The following is a 21,297-nucleotide window of genomic DNA, read 5'->3' on the forward strand; positions in this document are numbered from 1 at the left end:
ATAAATCCACACTTACAATGATAACCTAACACCTAACAATTTGAATGCGAGTTTAAAAGAACTAAAATTCCAAAGTTAAAAATATCACAAATTGGAAAACAATTAAATATAACTCTTAAGGACTACTTGTGCAATTAACAGACACGCCAAATCACACATAAATTCAAAAAAAGATGCACGCTTGTTGCAGAAACAAAGCTAAGCAGGGTTAGCTATTTAATAATGAAAAAGTTGGGTTATTTCTGTTGTCAAATTACTATTTCGCTCCTTGCAGGCTCGTAAGGCACACACTGTGATACCATATTCTGGATTAGTACTACTCTTTAACAAATGGGTGAAAGGAACAGAAATAAAGGGCAAGAGTGCAATCCTTAAGTGGCCCTTGAGGTCAGATGCTGATGGACTGAACATGCACATATGATGGTTTTACTCTATACACAATTTATATATACACAGATGGCAAGTCATATAAACATTAAGGCCATGCTTAGGAAAACAGCTCCATTTTTATCATTTCCACTTTTCAAATAATTACAAAAAATGCCACCTTGTTTCTAGTTTCTCTAAAATTTGTATTTGGTTTCTAGATTTCCTATAGAAATCTTTAAAAAACACGGTGACATTTTTGATAAGTATTTGAAAATCTGGAAATGAAAAATTAATCTTGTTCACAACTGAACAGGCCCTAGCTTGTTTCAGATTCATATGTTTATATGATGGCTTGGTGTACAGACCTCAAATGGCCATAGCAGTCATCGCTAGTCCCGAAGAACTCCAAGCAGTTCCAGCAGATGTGCTTCCCGCACCTGCACTCTATATGGTTGCACCCATCCACCTTCTCAATTGTGTGTCCACAGACAGGACACAGCTTGACATTTTCCTTTCCCTTGCACCACTCCTTCAGAGAGGAGTCTGGGTCTTCCTTGTATGCCTGGTACCTCTCACATGAAAGGAATGGATGGTACTCCATGTGACACCTAGTGCAAGTCTCCGCATAGCATGACCCGCACAGAAAAGGCTCCCCGTCTGTTCCTGGATCTGCCACTCGGTACACTGCAGGGCAGTCCGGTGAGGGGCAAAACCTGTACATGCCCCCACTTGATGCTACATATGCTCCCATGGCAGCCCTAAAAAGCTCCTCCAACTTATCACACGACAGTAGGGACCTCAAGTCCGTAAGCAAGATGGGAGCCCTGCAACCTTCATTAGCACAGCAGACTGGGAAACCGTCCTGGTTTTTTATTGCAGATTCACACTGCTCCACCAAGCACAGCCGGCAGAAGGAATGTGTACAAGCTTCCACCTGGTAGCTGTCCTCCAGTTCACACAGGCAAATAGGGCAGGAAGCGACTTCACCATCAAGCCTCTCAGCTGAATGACCACCACTTGTCATCTCTGCAATTTCCTGAACTGCATGTTCTACTTTTTGCTTCAGTTCTTTATTACCATGAATGTAGATCATGTGACGGCGGGCATCAAGAGTAAACTCAGCCCCAGGAACCTTCTCTTTGAGCCCATGGAGTTCTGGTCCAAATACCTTAACGACTTGCTTCATCAGGTCAGGAGGTAGATCCCTTCCCCGGAGACTGATTTCAAGTTGCTTACTTTCATGGAGGGTCAGGAGACATTGAATCAACCTCTGCTCAGCAACAACAATTTTGTCCGCAGGACCAAATACTTTCACATTTAAGCTCTGCCTGTCAAAAATAATGAAGGTTCCTGTCTCTCGCTGAATTGACTTCATCAGTACCATCCCATCTCTGGAGAAGAGAAGCTGAAGAATGGTTGGAGTGAGGCTGGAATGCTCCATGGACTTTCCTTTCATGAGCTCTTCCAGAGGTTTTCTCAGTTCTGCCACAGTTTTTGTAGCATTTGCAGATATCTTAACTCGATATGAACCATTCTCATTCCTGTCCAGATTGCACTCTACACCTGAGAAGATCAGCAGATTCAGCACTCAATTATTACATATCCCATATTAACTCCATAATACTGAAGTGTTTAAACACTCATCGCCCTCAAATTAAAGCAATCAGAACAGGTACCATAAGGAATTAATAAGCAGGTGACTAAATAATTATAGCCATATGTCCAGCATCAAAATTTCAACCAAGAAAAAAACAGAATAAACAGTTCAGAACAGATGTAATGCGCCATCTGTTAAATATATGTAAGATAACAAGTAGTTTCTTGCATGGAATGAGTCCTAAGCATATTGCTTTGTTCAATTTTCCAGATGCTTTACCTGCTTTTGAAACCAAAGTTGCATCAATTTAAACTGACGAGCAAGAAATGCACCAACCAGATGCTATCCCGGTAAACCAATCTCACGAGTTTATAGGCACCAATTAATGCAAACTTGTCAAAAGCAAGCAAATCATGCATGGATAACATAAGAGGTTTCCTAATAATAACAAAAAACAGGCAAGAATATTATAATCACAAAATATAACTACGAAAATATCCACAAATCAAAAGTAATTGGGAGAAACTTGGGGCAGGCAAACTAAATTCATTATAACACAAAAAGCAGAATTGCAGCCTATGCCAACTGCAAAGATGGTTGAGATCAGATTTTTGAAAATAATATGATAGGATAAGTTCTTGAATCAGAGTGCATGTTGGCACACAGGTGATTTTGTCGGAGCATTATAATCTTAAGCAACACAAAATAAAAAGCCGGCAACACTGTATATATCATAATAGCTATCATTGTAAAAATAAACAGCTCATATTACGGATATCAAGCTAATGATATGATCAGTGAAATAAAAACTTCACAAGAATCCAACAGAAACAGAGCATAAAAGGAAGCAGAAGGATAAATAAGAACAAAATGATGAAACGAACTAATAATCTCACAACTTCCGGCAAAGGGTGAAAACTAAGCAGATGTAAAACAAAGATAAATATCAGTCAGATTTATATGTATACATATAGGAAAGAAACACACATCAAGGAAGCAAAATCACTATTGCATATGAAACACCTTTTTGACGCCTAAATCTTGCAAGTAAAGAATCCAGTTGCTTCTTGATTACAAAATAGACAGGTGCAGGACAGGATACAAAGCTATGAAACAACCGCTGGCACATTATCTTCTGCCACGAAAAACATCCAGGCAATACCTTCCCTTCAATTTGTTCTAAAGCTTTTGCTGCCTCCAAATGTAGTCTTCCATCAAATGTGATCATACCTCTCATGAAACAATCCTTCGGTTCGGGTGGGAAGACATGAATTCGGCAACGATTGCCATGAGGGTTCCCTTTAGGCATGAAATGAGAGATCTCTTTAAGAAGTGCTTCTTCACAAGCACCACAGGGTGGACTTTCTACACAATCTCCTCTCACCAAGAAAAAATCTAGAATTCTCCTATTCGTAGCTTTCCTCAGAATATCTAAAATTTGAGCTTCTGAAATATCTTTGTCAATTCCGCTTATCACAACGCTGTCCGCAGACTTCTGACCAACCTCACAACGAACATTATTTCCCAATATATACAGGCTAGAGAATTCAGCAACCATAATACTAACATCACTTACATTACATTTAACAATAGCAAACCCTTTGCTGCGCCTACGAGGCCAATAAACTTTTGCTTTTACAGCAGGAAAAGAGAACATCTTATGATCACCTCCATACATTCGAGAAGGAATTACAGTCAAAATGGTACCTTTGAATTCAAAACCATTTAGCTCGGCAGCTTTTCTAGCAGCATCAGGAGAAAGAAATGTTATTTTGCTAGACTTTTCTTTGTCCTCACTATCTTGTCCACTGCCAGTGAACTTGTGGATCGCACAAATACTGCCATAGGTATATTTCTCAAAGAAAATCAATAACTCCTTGTCATCAATAGAGTTCACATTTGAATAAGATACATCAACAGTCAAACATCTCTTTTCAAGTTCCAGATGCTTGATCTGAGCACCAGCTCCAAACAGAGCCACAGAAGGAGAGATACCAGGTCCTCCATGATATAAGCATTTCTCTGTGCATTCGTTCTGTAGCCATTTACGTTCATACTCCAGTGCATCATTTACAAGGAAAAAAGCCTTCTCCATATCATGTGAAGAAGCATATAACAGAATCTCATTCTGATTAATCTTGACTTCAATGCCAATCCTTTCATCCATACAAGCTGTCCGGATACGTGAAACAAGTTGATGCAGACTATTGTTGAACTTACCACAAAACTTTTTTAGGAGAGTACTCCCAAAGCCACTGATTATCCTCACCTGCAGCTTCTGACTCTCCATCTTACCAACATCATACAATGGCGGAGGAAAGAGGGTTGATATAGATTCAAAGTCAAATGCAGTTACACAGACCAAATATTTGTTAGAAATTGATAGGATCTCACTGAAGACTACCCATTGTGGCTTCTCACCAAATATTAACAACGAACATGAAGGATGGAGCTGAACATGCTGTCCAGTTAAAGCTACCTCATAACCAAGTCTATCATATCCAGAGTACATGGCTACATTTTCCGCAAGGGAAGAGAGAATATTTTTTTTCAATTTTTTATCATAAAAAGTAAGCTGATGAGGATTCCAATGCCAGTAACTTGGAATTATGAAATTAATTTCATTTTGGAGGCACTGCTCCAATTCAATCACAGTTTCATGGCATCTCCTCATAGATTTGGCGTTGATGCTGTTCTCCCAACACCATTTATTTTTCTTCTCACTTGGCAAACTCTCCCATTCCTTGTAAACTGAGAGCAGGGTAAAGAGGTCACCATTGCAGTGGCAAAATTGCACCTTGAGGCAGTCAGATTTTAGCTTATCCTCACCATTACCAACCCTGCAAAATATGCTACTGGCATTCGCCATAACAGCAGCAAGAACAAGGCCTTCTCTACCCAACTGATCCCTAAAGCAACCAAGAATTAGTTTACCAAGCCGCGGCTCAATACCCAATTTAACCAGGTGATGACCATCCTCAGTTAATTCCAACTCCTCATTTTTCCAAGTAATAGCTCCTAACTGAATCAGGTTCCTAGTGGCCATGTCAATGGCTTTGGCACTAGGTGCATCAATAAAATTAAAATTTTGGACATTCTTCATTCCCAAAGCAAGAATCCTTAGAACAGCGACACCAAGATGAACCCTACAAATCTCGGGTTCTTGATGTGGCGGCATCAATTCAAAATCACCTTCTGAGTAGAGCCTGTAACACTTTCCAGGTTCTGTTCTCCCAGCACGGCCGGTTCGTTGATTAGCAGAACTTTTGCTGGTCCTGCAAACTCGGAGGATATTCATGCCAGATCCAGGTTCAAACCGACTCTCCTTAACCATGCCTGGATCAACCACGTATCTAACACCTGGAATAGTCAATGATGTCTCAGCAAGATTTGTGGCAAATATAACTTTTCTTTTCCCTGAATAGTTCTGGAAAACTCGAAATTGTTCTTCATATGAAAGTTTTCCATGCAAAGCTAAAGAAACTGCAGAAGCAGACCTAAAATTTTCACGAGCCCATTCCACTTCCATCTGAGAAGTTAAAAAGGCAAGAATGGTCCCTTCTTTCTCTGTTTTATGGATCTCGGCCACCATCCTCAAAACATCAGAAACATATGAAGCAACAATACCAGAACCAGAAGATCCTTCAGACTCAGAAGGAACATACCTGAGATCAACTGGAAAGCTTCTCCCGACCACATGAAAGGTATTACAACCAAAAAAATAATCTGAAAGCTGCTTTGCATCAGCTGTGGCAGACATTATGAGAAGCCTCAAATCATGATTTTGAAGAAGACAGTCTCTAACCAATGCCAAAAGGAGATCAGTGTTCAAGCTTCTTTCATGAGCCTCATCAACAATAATGCATGAAATCCCAGAAAATTTCTTATCACTCATGTAGTGCTGCAGTAAACAGTGGTCAGTCATATATATTACCTTGGAGTCAAATTGTCGAATTGATGAATATGCAGGACAGCAGATAATTGAATTATCTTTATAGCACCCACTACTTTCTTCTGCAACCCTGCGTGCCAACGAGATGGCAGCAATCTTACGAGGCTGAGTGCATATAATGGACTCAGTGGAAGCTACACCTGAATCAGCAAGAAATTGAACCAACTGTGTGCTCTTTCCTGAACCAGTCTCTCCAACCAACACCATTATCTGCACAAATGGCAATCAATAGAAACAAGAAAAGCAAATTTAAGCAGAATAGCAAGGTCGCTACTCTAGGCAAAGAAGAACCAAAATCAAGGAAGAACAAATAAACTAGCCAACAATACAACAATATTCTATATTAAAGAAACTTTAATAGAAACGGTTTATCCTTGTCATTTCATGTGTTACTATCTAATCTTGAGCCATAACCATCAACCAAGAACCCAAAAAAGTTATGACCCACACACAAGTACAATAGATTGACGTGATGGGGAAAAATCAGAATATTTTTGTTTTTATATATAAAAAATATACAAATGAATCATTAAAAATTATGAAAAATATGAAAATATATGACTTTTTTCCCAAATCGGAGATGAAAATTATTTAAAATATACAAGTTAACAATATTAAGTAACATGGGAAATGGGGAAATATATAAAAAGCTTCCATAAGAGACATTTACTTCTTGCACTGAAATTCTCCACTTAATTTAAGTCACTGTTCAAAATTTGTAGCAGTTATCCTCCATAGAATAGCAGCAGCATACCACTGTTAAACATTGTTCGTGATCTTATAACTCCAATTAGTAACAGAGCAAGACATGCAAAACTCTCCATGCGCATCGATGTTCATAGTACCATAACTCTAGCAAGAACTCCTTTATGATTACATCTCTATAGTTTTTGTGCGATCCACATTTTGACAATCCCACTATAGGATCATGTCATCATCTTATTCACTCCATGCATATGAAATGTTAAGACGATTAGAATTCGTGGGTTACTTCCATACAATCACCCCATGCATCTCATCCAAATACTGCTCAAAATTAGTGCTTGAATTAATCTTTTATTCATAATAAAAGGCAGCCATTCAATCAAATAGGCAACAAATTTTAATCAACATAACGAACATAGATAGTGCCTAATTCAAATGATATGGATTGTGAAATTGTGAAGCCCACAGAAAAAAACATTGAGAAGTGTAATCACAGCCAATTTTACACCAATCATAAGTTGAACCTGCCTCAAAATAAAAATTGTTCAAAGTTGTGAACCATCTATATTGAAATGTGAACTAGTCAAACCTTAATAGAATCAATACTAATAATCTGTTGCAAATCAGGATACCATTGATTCGTTGAAGGCCTTATCTCCAGATGTTTGTGTGCTTTATATTCGAATTCTGAGTCAGCACCTCATTTGTTCTTACACTGATTTTGCTTGGAGCATCTGGAGTAAATTATTTGGCGTGTTGGGTGAAGAATCATGGGTTTGTTCAGCGTCAGTGGAAGGAATGATGGAAGGATAGGACTGCCCTTTGGAAATGTAGAATATTTGCAGTGCTGTGTGGTTTAGGTTGGAGCACAACGCACAGACTTTTTCAGGAAAAAATATTGAATAGGCAGCTGGCTTGGGGGAAGATACATTACTTGGCCTCTTTATGGTGCATTGGCTTTGGATTCTTTAGGGGAGTGAGCTTTTCAGAAATTCAGCGATATTGGAGGAATTTTTGCTTTGACATTTCATTTTTTTTTTTTTTGGGTGTTTTTAGTTCCATTTTCTGGATTTTTCCAGAATTTTGACTGGAGATGTTAATTCTCCTCTTTGCAAATTCTTCTCTTTCTAATGAAATCTCTTCTTTTGCTATCAAAAAAAAAAAGTGAACTAGTCAAACCAACTAAAAATTCAATTAACAGCCACATAAACAAAGTCTCAAACAGAATTTCAATCAATCTTACAATCAATAAAAGGGAGAAAATGTAGCCGAGGAAGTAATGATAAGCATAAGAAAATTGTTTATGGTCCTAACAATAGTTCTAAAAAGTGGCGTTTAGGGCCTGCATAATAGCAATGGCTGCAGTTGCTTCAGATGTTCGTAACACAGAACAGATGTCACATTTGTGAATTTGTTTATGAGATCAGAAAACTTGTCAAAACTTAAAAACTCACATGTTTAGACTCCAAAACCTTACATATTAATGTCATATGATTTTACCAAAATTAAAGTCAAGTTACACACAGCACATGCCAAACATGCTAAATGTTAAATTGGTTCTTTTGTCGCTAAAGGGAGAGCATCCTTGTAGCTGTTGCTGGTCACCAATTTATTGGAGTATAAATCTATTGCAATCCTATATATATATTCTAACATCTGTCCTGCATCAAATTGGTATCAGAGTGCACCAAGATCACCACACAATCATTCAAAGTCTGAATTCCCAGAAATTCAAACAATGTACACTGCCGAAACTTCCCAGAAAATACCAGTTGTGTCCCTAAAACTCTAACACCCTTTTCCACCAACCAAACCACAACACCTCCCTTACCACAACAATCAGACACCCCCGAAACCCCTTCCCCTACAATTTCATCCCCAACAGATAAGGAAGTGGCCTCCACGCACCACCTGAAACTAACCCAGCCAGCAGCCCTTCTAATTCCCCCATTTCCTGCATTTTTTTTTCCTGCACAGTGACCACTGGAATCCTGACCTCCTGATTTACCCCCAGCCAGAACCCCATTGCCAGAGGTCCCTCACTGGCGGATCACGCGCTCCACGCACCAGCCACAAGCATGGGGAAGTTGCTAACTTGCTGGAGTTCTTCTGTTTTGCCCAGACTCGCGAGAAATTACTTCTTGCTTCGAGAATTTGACTTGTTTCCTAAGCTTATGAAGCTGTCAGAGGAGAAATTTAGTTATCAAGCTTGGTTTGCATTCCTAAGATCACATACAGCCTAATATTGGGCAACCTGACCAAATTTCAGACTTTTGAAGCCTCGTCAGCAGTCAGATTGAGTTCCATCTACTGTTTGACAGCTGCTTTCCTAAGAATCGGGGGGTAGGGACTTGAAAAATTGCTGGTCTAACATTGGAATTCGATGGCAAACTCAAGTTGTGCTCATCCTTGGAAGGGTGAACAAACTCTCGCATTTTCTTGACTATTGTTTGTATGACTAGGGAAAACTCGTAGTTGCATACTTCCAAGTTTCTTATTACCCCTAGAATAAAAAAAATACTGCGACTTTGTTCTGTACATTCCCCTAGCTAACTCATCATTGCTTCCTTGTTCATATCCATACATAGTCAATCCCATGTTGCCATGTTAGGTGTGCTCATATTCATTCATATGCATTATGTTCTATAGTTTTATGTTTGTGCATTGTAGCAATTTTAGGATTCACATCATTCATAGTCAAGTTTAGTCCACCTCAGCATAATTGTAGCATATTGCATTAACCATGGTCACCAACAAAATCATTTACCCCAACGAACTTGCATCCATTGACACCCAGTCCTTGCCTGCCCGATTGGACACTCTTCAGGAGTCTGTGGACCAAAAGTTTGGGCCCCTCACGCAACAATTTGACCAAGTCTTGAAGATGTTAGGTAAGCGCCTTGTTGTGGAAGACATAGAGCCATCTGTTAGGCACCCTAATGACTCCCCATATTCAATAGGATCAGCCCAGGGTATCCTTCTTACTCTCGGGGTTCCTCTAGTGCCTAACAATATGAGTCAGGCACCAAAACAGACTGGTGGGCCAATTCAGCCCCCCCAGCCTCAAGTTAATCTAGAGTCTAGGTTTGAGAAAGGTAACATTGAGGAGTTTAATGATGCAGGGCACCAACCTAACCCCAGGCATGCTCCGCATTCCCCTAGGCAGGGTTGGGAAGACTATGGAGATGTGACAAAAAAAGGTCAAGGTGGATGTGCGTGCTTATGATGGGAAAACCCAAGCTCGTTTTTAGACTAGGTATCGGAGATGGAGAACTTCTTTAATTGGTACTGTATACAGGGTGAGTATAAAGTTTGGTTTGCCCAGATGGAACTTGTAGGGCCAGCAAAGAAGTATTGGCAAACTGTACAACAAACCCTAGAAAGGTTAGGTGAACCTCGAATTACCCAATGGGAAGTAATGAGACAAAGACTGGAAATAAGAAGACATCCCTCCTTCCTTTAGGAGCCAGCTGTTTAGCGAGCTCTTGCACTATAGCTAGCTACATTGATTGATTTGAGAAGCCAATGCTTAGGAGTGATGTTGTTGAGGTCACACATCACAATGTAGCGAGATTTGTGAATGGTCTTAAGGAGGATGTCGGGCGAGAGGTTGAGTTGTTCTCTCCAGAGTCCTTAGAGGCAGCCTATCAAAATACACTTGCCATCAAAAGATACCTTAAGAGCTCTCATAGGTCTTCATCCCAGGTGAGTGAGTCACATTAGTCCAAATTCTTTCCTCACCCTAGGCCTACCATCCCTCAATTTACCCCTAAAGAGAGTCTTGCAAAGAAAATAGAGTCACATCATATTGTTCGCTCTAGTGGACCCAGCATTCCTCAAGCTAGTAGCTCATCTGTGCAGTGCCATCATTGCCATGCTACAGTTCATATTGCTGCCCGCTGTCCCCAACGAGCTTTAGCTTAAGAGCGTGGGATTGTGAGGATCATGCTATACATGTTTTTGAGTGCTCGAGAGATGTGGGGGAGCTTGTAGATGATTTTGAGGAAGATGACCACCATGTTAGTGTGGTTAGGTGTGTCTTTATCCACTACCATGGATAGTGAGAAGTGGAGATGGACCACTATTTTCCAAACTTTCATTTGTTGTGGAGAGAGGAGATGTAAGCTTGTTATTGACGGGGGTAGTAGCATGAATGTGATATCCAAGGCTGCTCTAGGAAGATTAAACCTTAAAGGAAGGCCACACCCTTATCCTTTTAAGGTGAATTGGGTAAACAAGACAAATCTACCTGTTACCGAGAGGTGTCTTGTACCCATCCAAATGGAAGATTATAAGGATAAGGTCTATTGTGATGTACTCGAGATGGATGTGTCCTATATCCTGTTAGGGCGACCGTGGTTATTTGATCATGATGTCACTAATCATGGTAGGAAAAAACACTTATGTGTTTAGGCTCAAAGATAAGAACATCATTTTGACCCCTACCAAGCCCACCCCCGAAGATCCTAAGTTAAGAAACAAGATAGCCCATCAAGCCCCAATTCAAAGAAATGTTCACTTGCTTGATCATAGGACTTTTGAACAACAAAGCTTAAAAAATAGGTTCATTTTAGCTGTCATCACTCGAGAGGTTCCTTCTAAGGAGGAGCAAGAGTCTTTATGTGAGTGCCCACCTAGGGTAGGAGAGTTGCTAGCTGAGTTCCCTGATGTAGTGCCTAGTGTGTTACCTAGTGAGCTACCACCCATGCTAGACATTCAGCATGCCATAGATCTCATTCCAGGTTCACAGCTACCCAACTTGCCATATTATAGGATGAACCCTAAAGAGTGTGCTCAATTGAAGTGGAAGGTAGGAGAACTCATTGACAAGGGCTTTGTGAGACATAGCCTTAGTCCATGTGTTGTACTAGCTCTCCTGACGCCAAAAAAAAAAAAGATGGATCGTGGAGGATGTGTGGATAGCAGAGTCATCAACAAAATCACCATCAAGTATAGGTTTTCTATCCCTAGACTCGAGGATATGCTTGACATGCTAGCTGGCTCTAGTTGGTACTCCAAGATTGACCTACATAGTGGGTGTCACCAAATTAGAATTAGATCGGGAAATGAATGGAAAACGGCTTTTAAGACCCAGAATAGTTTATTCAAGTGGTTGGTCATGCCATTTGGACTTTCTAATGCACCTAGCACTTTTATGAGGGTTATGACACATATTCTACAACCATTCATAGGAAAGTTCCTAGTGGTCTACTTTAATGATATACTGGTCTATGGTAAATCAAGGGAGGAGCATTTGATACATCTTCATGAGGTCTTTGCCACCTTGAGGGAAGCGAAGTTGTTTGACGTCTTTGGACTTTTAGGGACTTTAGTATTTGTAATTATGTGTTTAGTTGGGTCCTATTTGTAAATATGTGTTAGTTGTATTAGTCGTATAAGTGTGGACATGCAAGTAATTGTTTGAATCAGATTGCAGTTTCCCTCTCTGTTTCTCTCTCCCTTTCTCATTCTTCTCCTTCTTCCTTCTCTTCTCTCTTTTAATTCTGTCTGACTTCTTTGTATTTTTAGGGATTTTAGTATTTGTAATTGTGTGTTTAGTTGGATCCTATTTGTAAATATGTGTTAGTTGTATTAGTGGTATAAGTGCTGGACATGCAAGTTATTGTACAGTTATTGTTTGAATCAGATTGCAGTTTCCCTTGCTGTTTCTCTCTCTCTCTCTCTCTCTTGCAGGCTCTGCTCTTCTTCTTCTTCTTCCTCTTCCTCTTCCTCTTCCTCCTCCTCCTCTCCTCTCCTTCTTCCTTCTCCTCTCTTCTAATTCTGTCTCTCACCCCTGTTCTGTTCCCTCCCTTTCTCTGTTCTTCTCTCTGTTCTGTATTCCTGCTGCTGCTGCTGCTTCTCTTCTTCTTTTTCTTCTTCTTATCTTCTTCTCCTCCTCCCTCTTCTTCTTCTAATTCTCACAATTCTATCTATCTATCTATCTATCTATCTATACATACATATATATATATATATATATATATATATTCTAACATCTTTCCTGCATCACTAAAATTTCAAAGTTTCAAAAAGTACGGAAATTTCGATTTCAGTGTAAATTTTGTTTGGATTTAAAAAAACATTGAAGCATGGAATTCTTTTATGAAACTTTAGAAATGGTTAATAAACATAATAACGCAAGTTTTAGAACAAATACACTATAAATCAAATATGAGGTGCAATAGTTCTAATATAATATTTGTATTAAACATATTAAGTTAATATAAATGAAATTCATAAATCACTTAAGTAATACATAGTATACAAATAAAGATAATTTAGACATAAGGTTAAAAAAAATGTTGTCACTAATATCTAGGTTTAGTTTTTCATATAATTTCAAAAGCCTTTGTGATGTAGAACAAGAAGCAAGACCAGGGGAAGAACCTTGTTGGAAAATACTTAAGAAAAATTGGATCAAGAATGGTTGGGTTTAGTTAGTAGTTTATTTTGTGTTTAGTTTAACTAGTATAATATTATGTGTATTTGGGGACTTGTTTGTAGTATTTGTGTATACGAGGGATATGTCTATAATGTAATGTAGTTTTAGGGGTATGTGTGCAATTTCAAGCGAAGAGACTTTCTTGTAAATAGTGTGGGAAAGCCACATTGTAACTTGTAAGTAGTTGGGAATTTGAATTTGAGAAGTGAACATGGGATCCTCCCTTGTATCTCCTCCCTCCTCCTGTCCCCTTCCTTCCCCTTTTCAATTTCTTCTAATCTCTCCCATGGCTGCAGAATCTTGATGCTACCCCGGCATCATTTAGTATCAGAGCCCAAATTTGATCTCCATTCTTCCATTTCAGTCCAATCATTTTCCCTTCACTCTTCTCTTCTTCTTCCTCCTCTATTCTTATTCTTATCATTTTCTTCTTCTCTGGTCTGTCTCTATTTCTCTGTCTTCCTCTCTGTTCTTATTCTCTTAATGTTCTCTTCTCCAATTGCTGCCTTTTCTACTTGCAGCAGCTTCCTCCCTTCTTAATTCTTCTTCTTCTGTTCCTTCTCAGTTTCTCTCCCAATTCTTCTCTCTGATTTCATTTTTCTTTATCTGCAGTTCTCTTCCCTTCTCCCTTATTCTTCCTTCTTCTTGTTCTTCGTCTCTTACTGTTTCTCTTTTTTCATCCTCACTCTCTGACTCCAATTTCTGATTCTCTGTTCTGAAGGTTTTCAGTCTTATAAAAAATAAAAAGTCCTATAAAAAATAGAAGGGTAAAATCCAACAACACTCCCTAACTTTTCTAAAAAAAGACACTCCACTCCCCGTGTTTTTAAAAGCTACCAAAGAACCCCCTAAGGCTTAATTTTACTGACAAAATGAAACTTTCATTAGTTAACCATTAGTTAATCGTTATATACATGTGAAAAAAAAGATAATTTTAACCATAATAAAAGGATATTTTTCAAATGACACACATTTAATAAATTAAATTGAAAAAATTGATCAACAAAATGTCTTGAAAACTAAGCGGCTCGAAAACCTAATTGATTCCCAAATTAACTAGTTCATCCCCTACAATCGCCTTAGATAAACCATTGACATCATCATTAAAAAAAAAAAAAAATTATAGATTATTATTTTAATTTTTTAAAAAAAGTAAATGAAAAAATAAAAATTACTAATAAAGCATAAAAATACCTAGTAAATATAATACTACAAAATGTTTATTAGATGCAATTTTTCATAAAAATTTAATGACTAAGCATATCATTAAACAAAAAAAATATAGTTCAATATTTTTAAATTCAGGTAACGTATCAAACATAAAATTAAAAAAAGATAAAATAAAATTTCAAAATTCATTTTTTATAAATTAAAATTATAAAATGGGATGTTAGTTCCTCTGTGTGCAAAATATGAATGCTAAATGGATAAAAAAAACTCAAATTTATATTAATTGGTTGACCATGAGACAATTCACCTGACTTTTCCTAATTTTGTTCAAGTTGTTATGTTACTAAAGTTGATATTTAACAAAACCCAGAAATCAAGCCACATAGCAACCATCTAACCCAAATCCATTTTTTAAAACTATGTTTTATTTGTTTTAGATATATTTAGCCATTTAATTCTCATGAAATGTATATAGAAAATATTTTGTAACAATATAATTATTTAAGTATTTTTCCTGAATTATTTGTATTATTTATTTATTTTTCATAATTTTTATTTTTTTAGAATAATAATTTAATTATGTTGTGATTTTTATGTCAACTTGTTGACTCAGCTTAGTCTCCAAGTATTCAATTCGCTTATAAGTTTAATTTTCATAATATATATATTGTAATTAACAAATCAATTTTTCAAACTTAATTCATAAAATTAATGACATTTTCTTAATTTATCTTATCAAAATCGAGTGGAAGGGTACAAATATCATTTTATTAAGGATAAATTTTAATTTTTTTACAAAACTTAATAGTTGACTAATGGTCAACTAACGGACGGTTCATTTCATCAATAAAATTAAGCCTCTAAGGTTTTGTGGCAATTTTCAAAAACTCAGGGGGTGGAGTGTAATTTTCTAAAAAGTGTGGGGGTGTTGCTGGATTTAAACGTATGAAAATAAATAAAAAAACACAAAGCAGTTCTGACAATTTTCAAATTCCAGTCGTGTCCCCAGTTTTTGAAACCCCAATTTCCAGCCTAGATATTAAAACACCACCCACTCCCACAAAAAAAAACCCCACCAAAGCCTTAACCCTGAATTTTCTTCGCTGCCCGACCACCAGAGGACCCCCACGCGCCAGCCAAAAAAATTCAAGCCGTTGCCCCCTTGAATCCCTAACTTCTAGTGATTTTCTTAACACAATGCCACCACCAGACTCACCAGCCCCTGATCTACCAGTAGGCAGAGTTTCATCGTCGGAGGGGCCTTGCCAGCAGCACGCATGCCCCATGTGCCAGCAACCTGCGAGTGGGAATCTGCTGGAGTCTTCTCTTGCTTCCAAAATCATGAGAAATTGATTCCAGCCACAAGAAAGTGGTGTTTTCTCCTGAGATTTTGATTTGCAGCCTGATATTTTGGTTCCAGACTTGATATTTTGCAAGCTAGTGTGATAATTTGCTAGAAGTGAGAAATTATCCCTGCCAGCACTAAAAACCAGGTCCTATATTGCTGCATTTTGTGAATTTTCAACATGAATTTGTTCCATTTCAGCATGACTTTCAAGATCTAAGGTGAACTAAAGATAGTTCTTGAAAATTGGGAGTCAAGTTTAGGGTTTTGCATGACTAGATTGAGCATTGCGGGCAAGTGTGTTAAGAACTTTTGGTGATATACTGCAGTGTATAAAAGTACAAATCCAGTAATATGGTGGCAAATTATTGGACAAAGGAATGCCATTTATCATACCTTGGGCACAATTTCAATCTTTTCTGCACCTTTCTCGAGTGTGGAGGAAATGTATGCAAATTCATCATTGATGGAAGATGTCTTATGAATGTGGTTTCCAGAATAGAGTCACTCATATGCATCTTCATCCAGAACTTCACCCAAAGCCTTATGAGAGGTCTTGGAATGATAACACTACCGTACATGTTTATGAAAAATGTTCAGTTCCTATCCAAATGGGTGCTTATTTTGATAATGTTTGGTGTGATATCATATCTATGAAGATTGGGATGTACTCCTTGGTTCTCCTTGGTTGGATGATTTGGGTGCGACTCAAGGACATGAGAACACATATATCTTCCACTATAATGGGAAGAAATTTGTTTTGACGTTCGCTCTACCAATCAACCAAGACAAAGATTCAGTCGCAACTACTAAACTTGAAGAAAATACAAGAGAGGAAATGAATGTGTTTGAAGACATCCAAATTCCTTCATACATTTTAGTTGTTAAGTTTGTCATTCTTGATGTGCTTATTGATGCTAACTCTCAATTCAAGTCTAGATGCTGCCAAAGGATCGTGGTTTCTTGTATTACTCAAGCGTAAACTTTTGAACAGTCCAAGCTTGCCTCTTAGTTCTAATCTTCCAACATTTCAAAATTTGAGGTCGAATTTTTACTAATTGGGGAGAGTTGTTGTAGGACAAGAAGCAAAACCTTGGGAAGCTCCTTGTTGGAGAATACTTAGAAGAATCGGATCGAGGATTGTTGGGTTTAGTTAGTAGTTTATTATGTGTTTAGTTTAATTAGTATATTATTATGTGGGGGCTTGTATGTAGTGTTAGTGTATTCTAGGGCTATGTTGTAATGTAATGTAATTTAAGGGGTATGTGTGTAATTTCATGTGAAGAGGCTTTCTTATAAATAGTGTGGGAAAGCCATGTTGTAACTTGTAAGTGACTCGTGAGTTCCTCCCTTGTATCTCCTCTCCCTCTCTTCCCATTCCTTCCTCCCTTCAATTTCTTCAAATCTCTCCCATGGCTGCAGAAACTTGATGCTGCCTCTGCATCACCTTGTAATATCTTTTGTTTCAATAGAAAATAAGATAAATTAAGATCGCAATTTCACTTTGTGTTAAAATTTTACATTTGAATTAAGTTACAAGATTTCGATAAATTTCGGATGATTCATTGAAATCTTGGCGAAAGTTTCATAGGGTGGAAATCAACTGTCATTTCAATTTCAAGGGAGATAGATAACAAAAACTTCAACACAAATTTCAACTTCCTAGAACTTTAAGACCATGGTAACATCTTTCTATCTGATATCGCATAACGGTCTTGGACCCAATTCCAATGAGGTATTGTCCGCTTTGGCCCACTGGCCTCACAAATTTGTCCTATAAAAGGCGCCTCACATAATTAGAGTACAAATCATCCTTATAGTCCAAGATCTCCCTAGCACACATCCGATGTGGGACAGTGACAGGCTCTCCTATCTGATCTCTGACGCCCTCGTCATAGTGGTTTACACCTCTGTGTAGGATCCACTCACATGATAGTACTCCCAGGGTAACTCTAATGCCAAATGTAATTTCCTGAACCCAATTCCAGTGAGCTAATAATTTGCTTTAGCCCACTAGCCCCACGAATTTGCCCTATAAAAGACGCCTCACATAGTTGAAGTCCAAACCATCCTTATAAGTCCAAGATTTCCCTAATACACATCTAATGTGGGACTGTGACACACAGCATATCGCATAAAGCATAAAACACTACTCAAAGAATAAGTAGTATGAAGCAAAGACTAAAGACTACCTAGCTTCAAACTGTAACATTTTTTTTTTTTTTTTGTAGCAATTGAAGGATGTAGATGCATGTTACAAATATGCTTTCGGCTTCTCCCACACAGCAGACAATTTGTTCATCTTAAATTAGATTGAGTTATATGCTTAACTATTAGATTGTAAATATGATGAATATTGTTTATAAATTCTCTTTCAAGCTTCAAAAGCTTGAATTTTTTTTTCCCGAAGTACAAAATTAGTGTCAAATTTTGTTAAAGCAGTTCACAGCTAGTCTAAGACATTACAGTCTAGCAGATAGTAATGACTTGTAATGAACCACAATTATCATTAAGACACCATAGTAAACTATAATCTATATAGGGATACAGATGTGAATCAAGAAATTCATTGTCCAGTAATAGTTTCAGACAACAATAATACCACTATGTAACGGTGCAATGGCTGATTTGTAAAGCCATGGATCCTGCCCATGGAAGGTAAATTTCACTATGTTTAGAGACACATTTATCTGCCATAGCCAACCCAAAGTTTTTCCTTAAGCCAAAAATTCCCTAGTTTTCTCCATAAATAAATATATATTTTAATTTTGGTAGATTGCAGACTTTACAGCCGTGTGTAGGCACAGGCAGCATGAAATCCATTTGAACTACACACATGCAATTCCACATGGACAACCCTATTCAAATAGATCATGTGAATACTTCCATCATCATGTGCATGAAACAGAGACACGCATAAAGAAAAGCTTGAAATAGTACTAACAGATCACTTAGGCCTCAATAACAGACCTCAAAAGCATTTTCTTCAAGCATCACTTGAGTCAAGGCCCAAGAGACATGAACCTCAAAATCTTTTAGAGCATGATGCAAACATTTGATATTTCCTCATGGACTCGTATATAATGGTGCAACTCTCCCATTGAGAGAGAAAGAAAGAGATATATTTTGGAAAACTCATCCCATGCTGAAAAGACATAGCACCTGGAAGGAGCATAAACTTTTTTTTAAAGTTAATCTGAACAAGAACATATCTGCACCGAATGCTATCGAGCTTTCTTTGTTTTTCAGTCAATGTTTATGCTTCTTATTGAAAATACTTTATCAAACCTATCCAAAAGCTTCAGCAGTTGAAGCTTTACAGAATGTTTGACTTCATTAAACGTTCCTTGATATATTGCACTTACGTCCTTCCAAACAAAACCCACCCCCCCCCCCCCCCCCCCACCCAACCCCACCCCAAAACAAAACAAAAGCCTCACCCTCTGCTAATCCATCAATAGTTTACGTACACAGCTCCCTTCACACTTCCCTGTTTGGAAAAGCTCTCAGCATGCACTCTACTTCCTCGGTTTTTAAAAGAACTCGGGAATTGATGAGAATAACTCAATGTAATCCCCAACAGAATTCCAACAAAACTTAGTAAGCGCCCAAAAAAATGACCATCTTCAACAGATGATTAGAAAAATAAATAACACACCTGATGGGATTGAATTTGGCGGAGAATTTGTTGGCGGAAAGCGTAAATTGGCAGACCATCCTCAAGCCGCTTACACTCCCGCAGCATCAGGCAATGAATTCTACTCCAGTTGAAATCACCTTCGAACCTAAATACCTCCAATCCTTCACCATTGCCGTCTTGTGATTTTTTTCCTTCAAGATGAGCGAGTATACAGCTCATAGCAGACTTAAACTCGTTTATCCTATTCAAAATCAAATCCCTCTCACAAATAAGCCCCTTTCTCTGATTCACGAGCTCTTCAGCCACGCCAGGTTTATTCGGCTTTCCAAGCAAACTTGAAACTTCTGCCATCTCGTTGAGGACATGTTCCAGCTTCTTGCGCCACACTTTCACCGCGTCCCCGTCGAGAAACCCCCGAACACGGTCCGCAAATAGGGATTTAAGCGCATCCCGAAGCTCCTCAACGTCTGACGGCAACAAAACACTCGATTTGATGCTCGGAGTGAAAAGATGAGCACCGTCGAGCCTCAGTTCCCAGAACGAAACCATAGCTTCTCGCGCCTCAACCCACTGCCCGAAAAAAAGCCTCGCTGCCACAGTACCCGACACATAAACGACAAAATTCTCCGGCACCGACTTGCATTTGGAGATTAAGCCCTCCACATCCGTCCTCCGCGACCCACCGCCGGCGCACACAAGATCGACGAGGAAGTTCGAATCCTCCTTATGGAAGTCCAAGGGGTCTACCGGAGGCGGGAACCCATATTCTCTCCGTTGCTGGAACGGAGGCCGTACTGACCTGAAGTTTGCCGGAACAAAGCCTCTCCGCGCACCGGCTGGCCTCAACTGAGGCCTGTCGTTGGCGTAAGGACCCGCCTGCCTCATCCAGAAGAATCAAGCGCCAAAACCCTAGCAATCAAAGAAGAGAGAGAGCGAGAGAGAGAGCGAGAGAGGGAAAGAGAACGGGCAGAGGAGGAAAGATGTGGAGTCGGCTCCGACTCCCCGTGGACGAGGAGAGGCTTTTAGGGTTAAAATGGTAATTAATGGCGCCAGCACCAATTCCGACGAGGCAACCGGCTCCACGTCACCCATGCTCAGTAGCCGTATCTGATACACCGGATTCCACCGGACGGCAATTATCCTCTTTCTACGCAAAACTTTTTTAAAATTTAAAAATAAATATTTAAAATAAAACATAAAGTAGATTCGTTCAATTAATATAATGCCAATTTATTTTTAGTATTTGTTCATCTTTTGCTTTTGTCCTTTTACAACCGTTGCATTGGAATATTGTGATTGTCTGGCTAATTTTGGTGGCTTAAATTAATTTAAAGTTTTATTGATAAATTAAAATTGTTGCCCACAATTGATTAATTTCTTATTTTAAATACTTAAAAATTAATTATTAATTTTTTAAAATAAGTAATTTGCATTAATTTTTATCAAATTAATTAAGCTCACATTCTATATTCATCTCAACAATTAACTCGAGTCATAATTTACTCTTATGTTTTAATGACAAATCACTTTACTTGTAATTTTAATGATGCAATAATGTTTCAATCATAGTACAATTGACTTACAATCTTAATTTCTTTTCATTGTTCAAAATTGTTGACAGTAGAGATTAAGTTAAGCCCTCCTCTTTACGAATTAAGTTCCCACAATGAAACTAATCCTTATTATTTTTCTACACTTAAATATCTTATTTTTCAAAACTCCTCTCAAAATACACCTATATAAGTCTCTAGTACAATTATATACAAGGCTCTTATAGGAACAACCATACCCAATCATATTGAAAGTCACGTTTCTCCACACTCTTAGTATTTATAGTTATTTTTTTTCAAAATAATGTGAACTTAATTTGCCAAGATATATTATTATTATTATTATCAAGATATATATATATATTTTTAATTCATTATGCATGTAAAGAAACTAAAACTTAAGGGTAGAAATCTAATAACTAAATATGCTATCGTATGATGTGGAAAAACTTTCTATTGGATGCAAACCACCATTCGGACATTAGAGTAAGTTGCCTAGGAGTATAGAAAAGTTTACTTAGTGCAAT

General features: G+C 38.1%; 1 protein-coding gene across 1 annotated transcript; it reads right to left on the reverse strand.

Moving 5' to 3' along the window:
• Positions 1-273: 273 nt before the first annotated feature.
• Positions 274-20,415, reverse strand: LOC131160664 (ATP-dependent RNA helicase DEAH12, chloroplastic-like). The gene is made up of 3 exons (XM_058116520.1): positions 19,239-20,415; positions 2,990-6,128; positions 274-1,932 (listed from the first exon to the last, which is right to left on the reverse strand). The coding sequence occupies exons 1-3, from the start codon at positions 20,103-20,105 to the stop codon at positions 710-712; spliced, it is 5,229 nt and encodes a 1,742-aa protein (XP_057972503.1). The 5' UTR covers positions 20,106-20,415; the 3' UTR covers positions 274-709.
• Positions 20,416-21,297: the final 882 nt, after the last annotated feature.

This window comes from Malania oleifera, chromosome 7, assembly GCF_029873635.1.
Source record: "Malania oleifera isolate guangnan ecotype guangnan chromosome 7, ASM2987363v1, whole genome shotgun sequence".
Classification (NCBI taxonomy): domain Eukaryota; kingdom Viridiplantae; phylum Streptophyta; class Magnoliopsida; order Santalales; family Ximeniaceae; genus Malania; species Malania oleifera.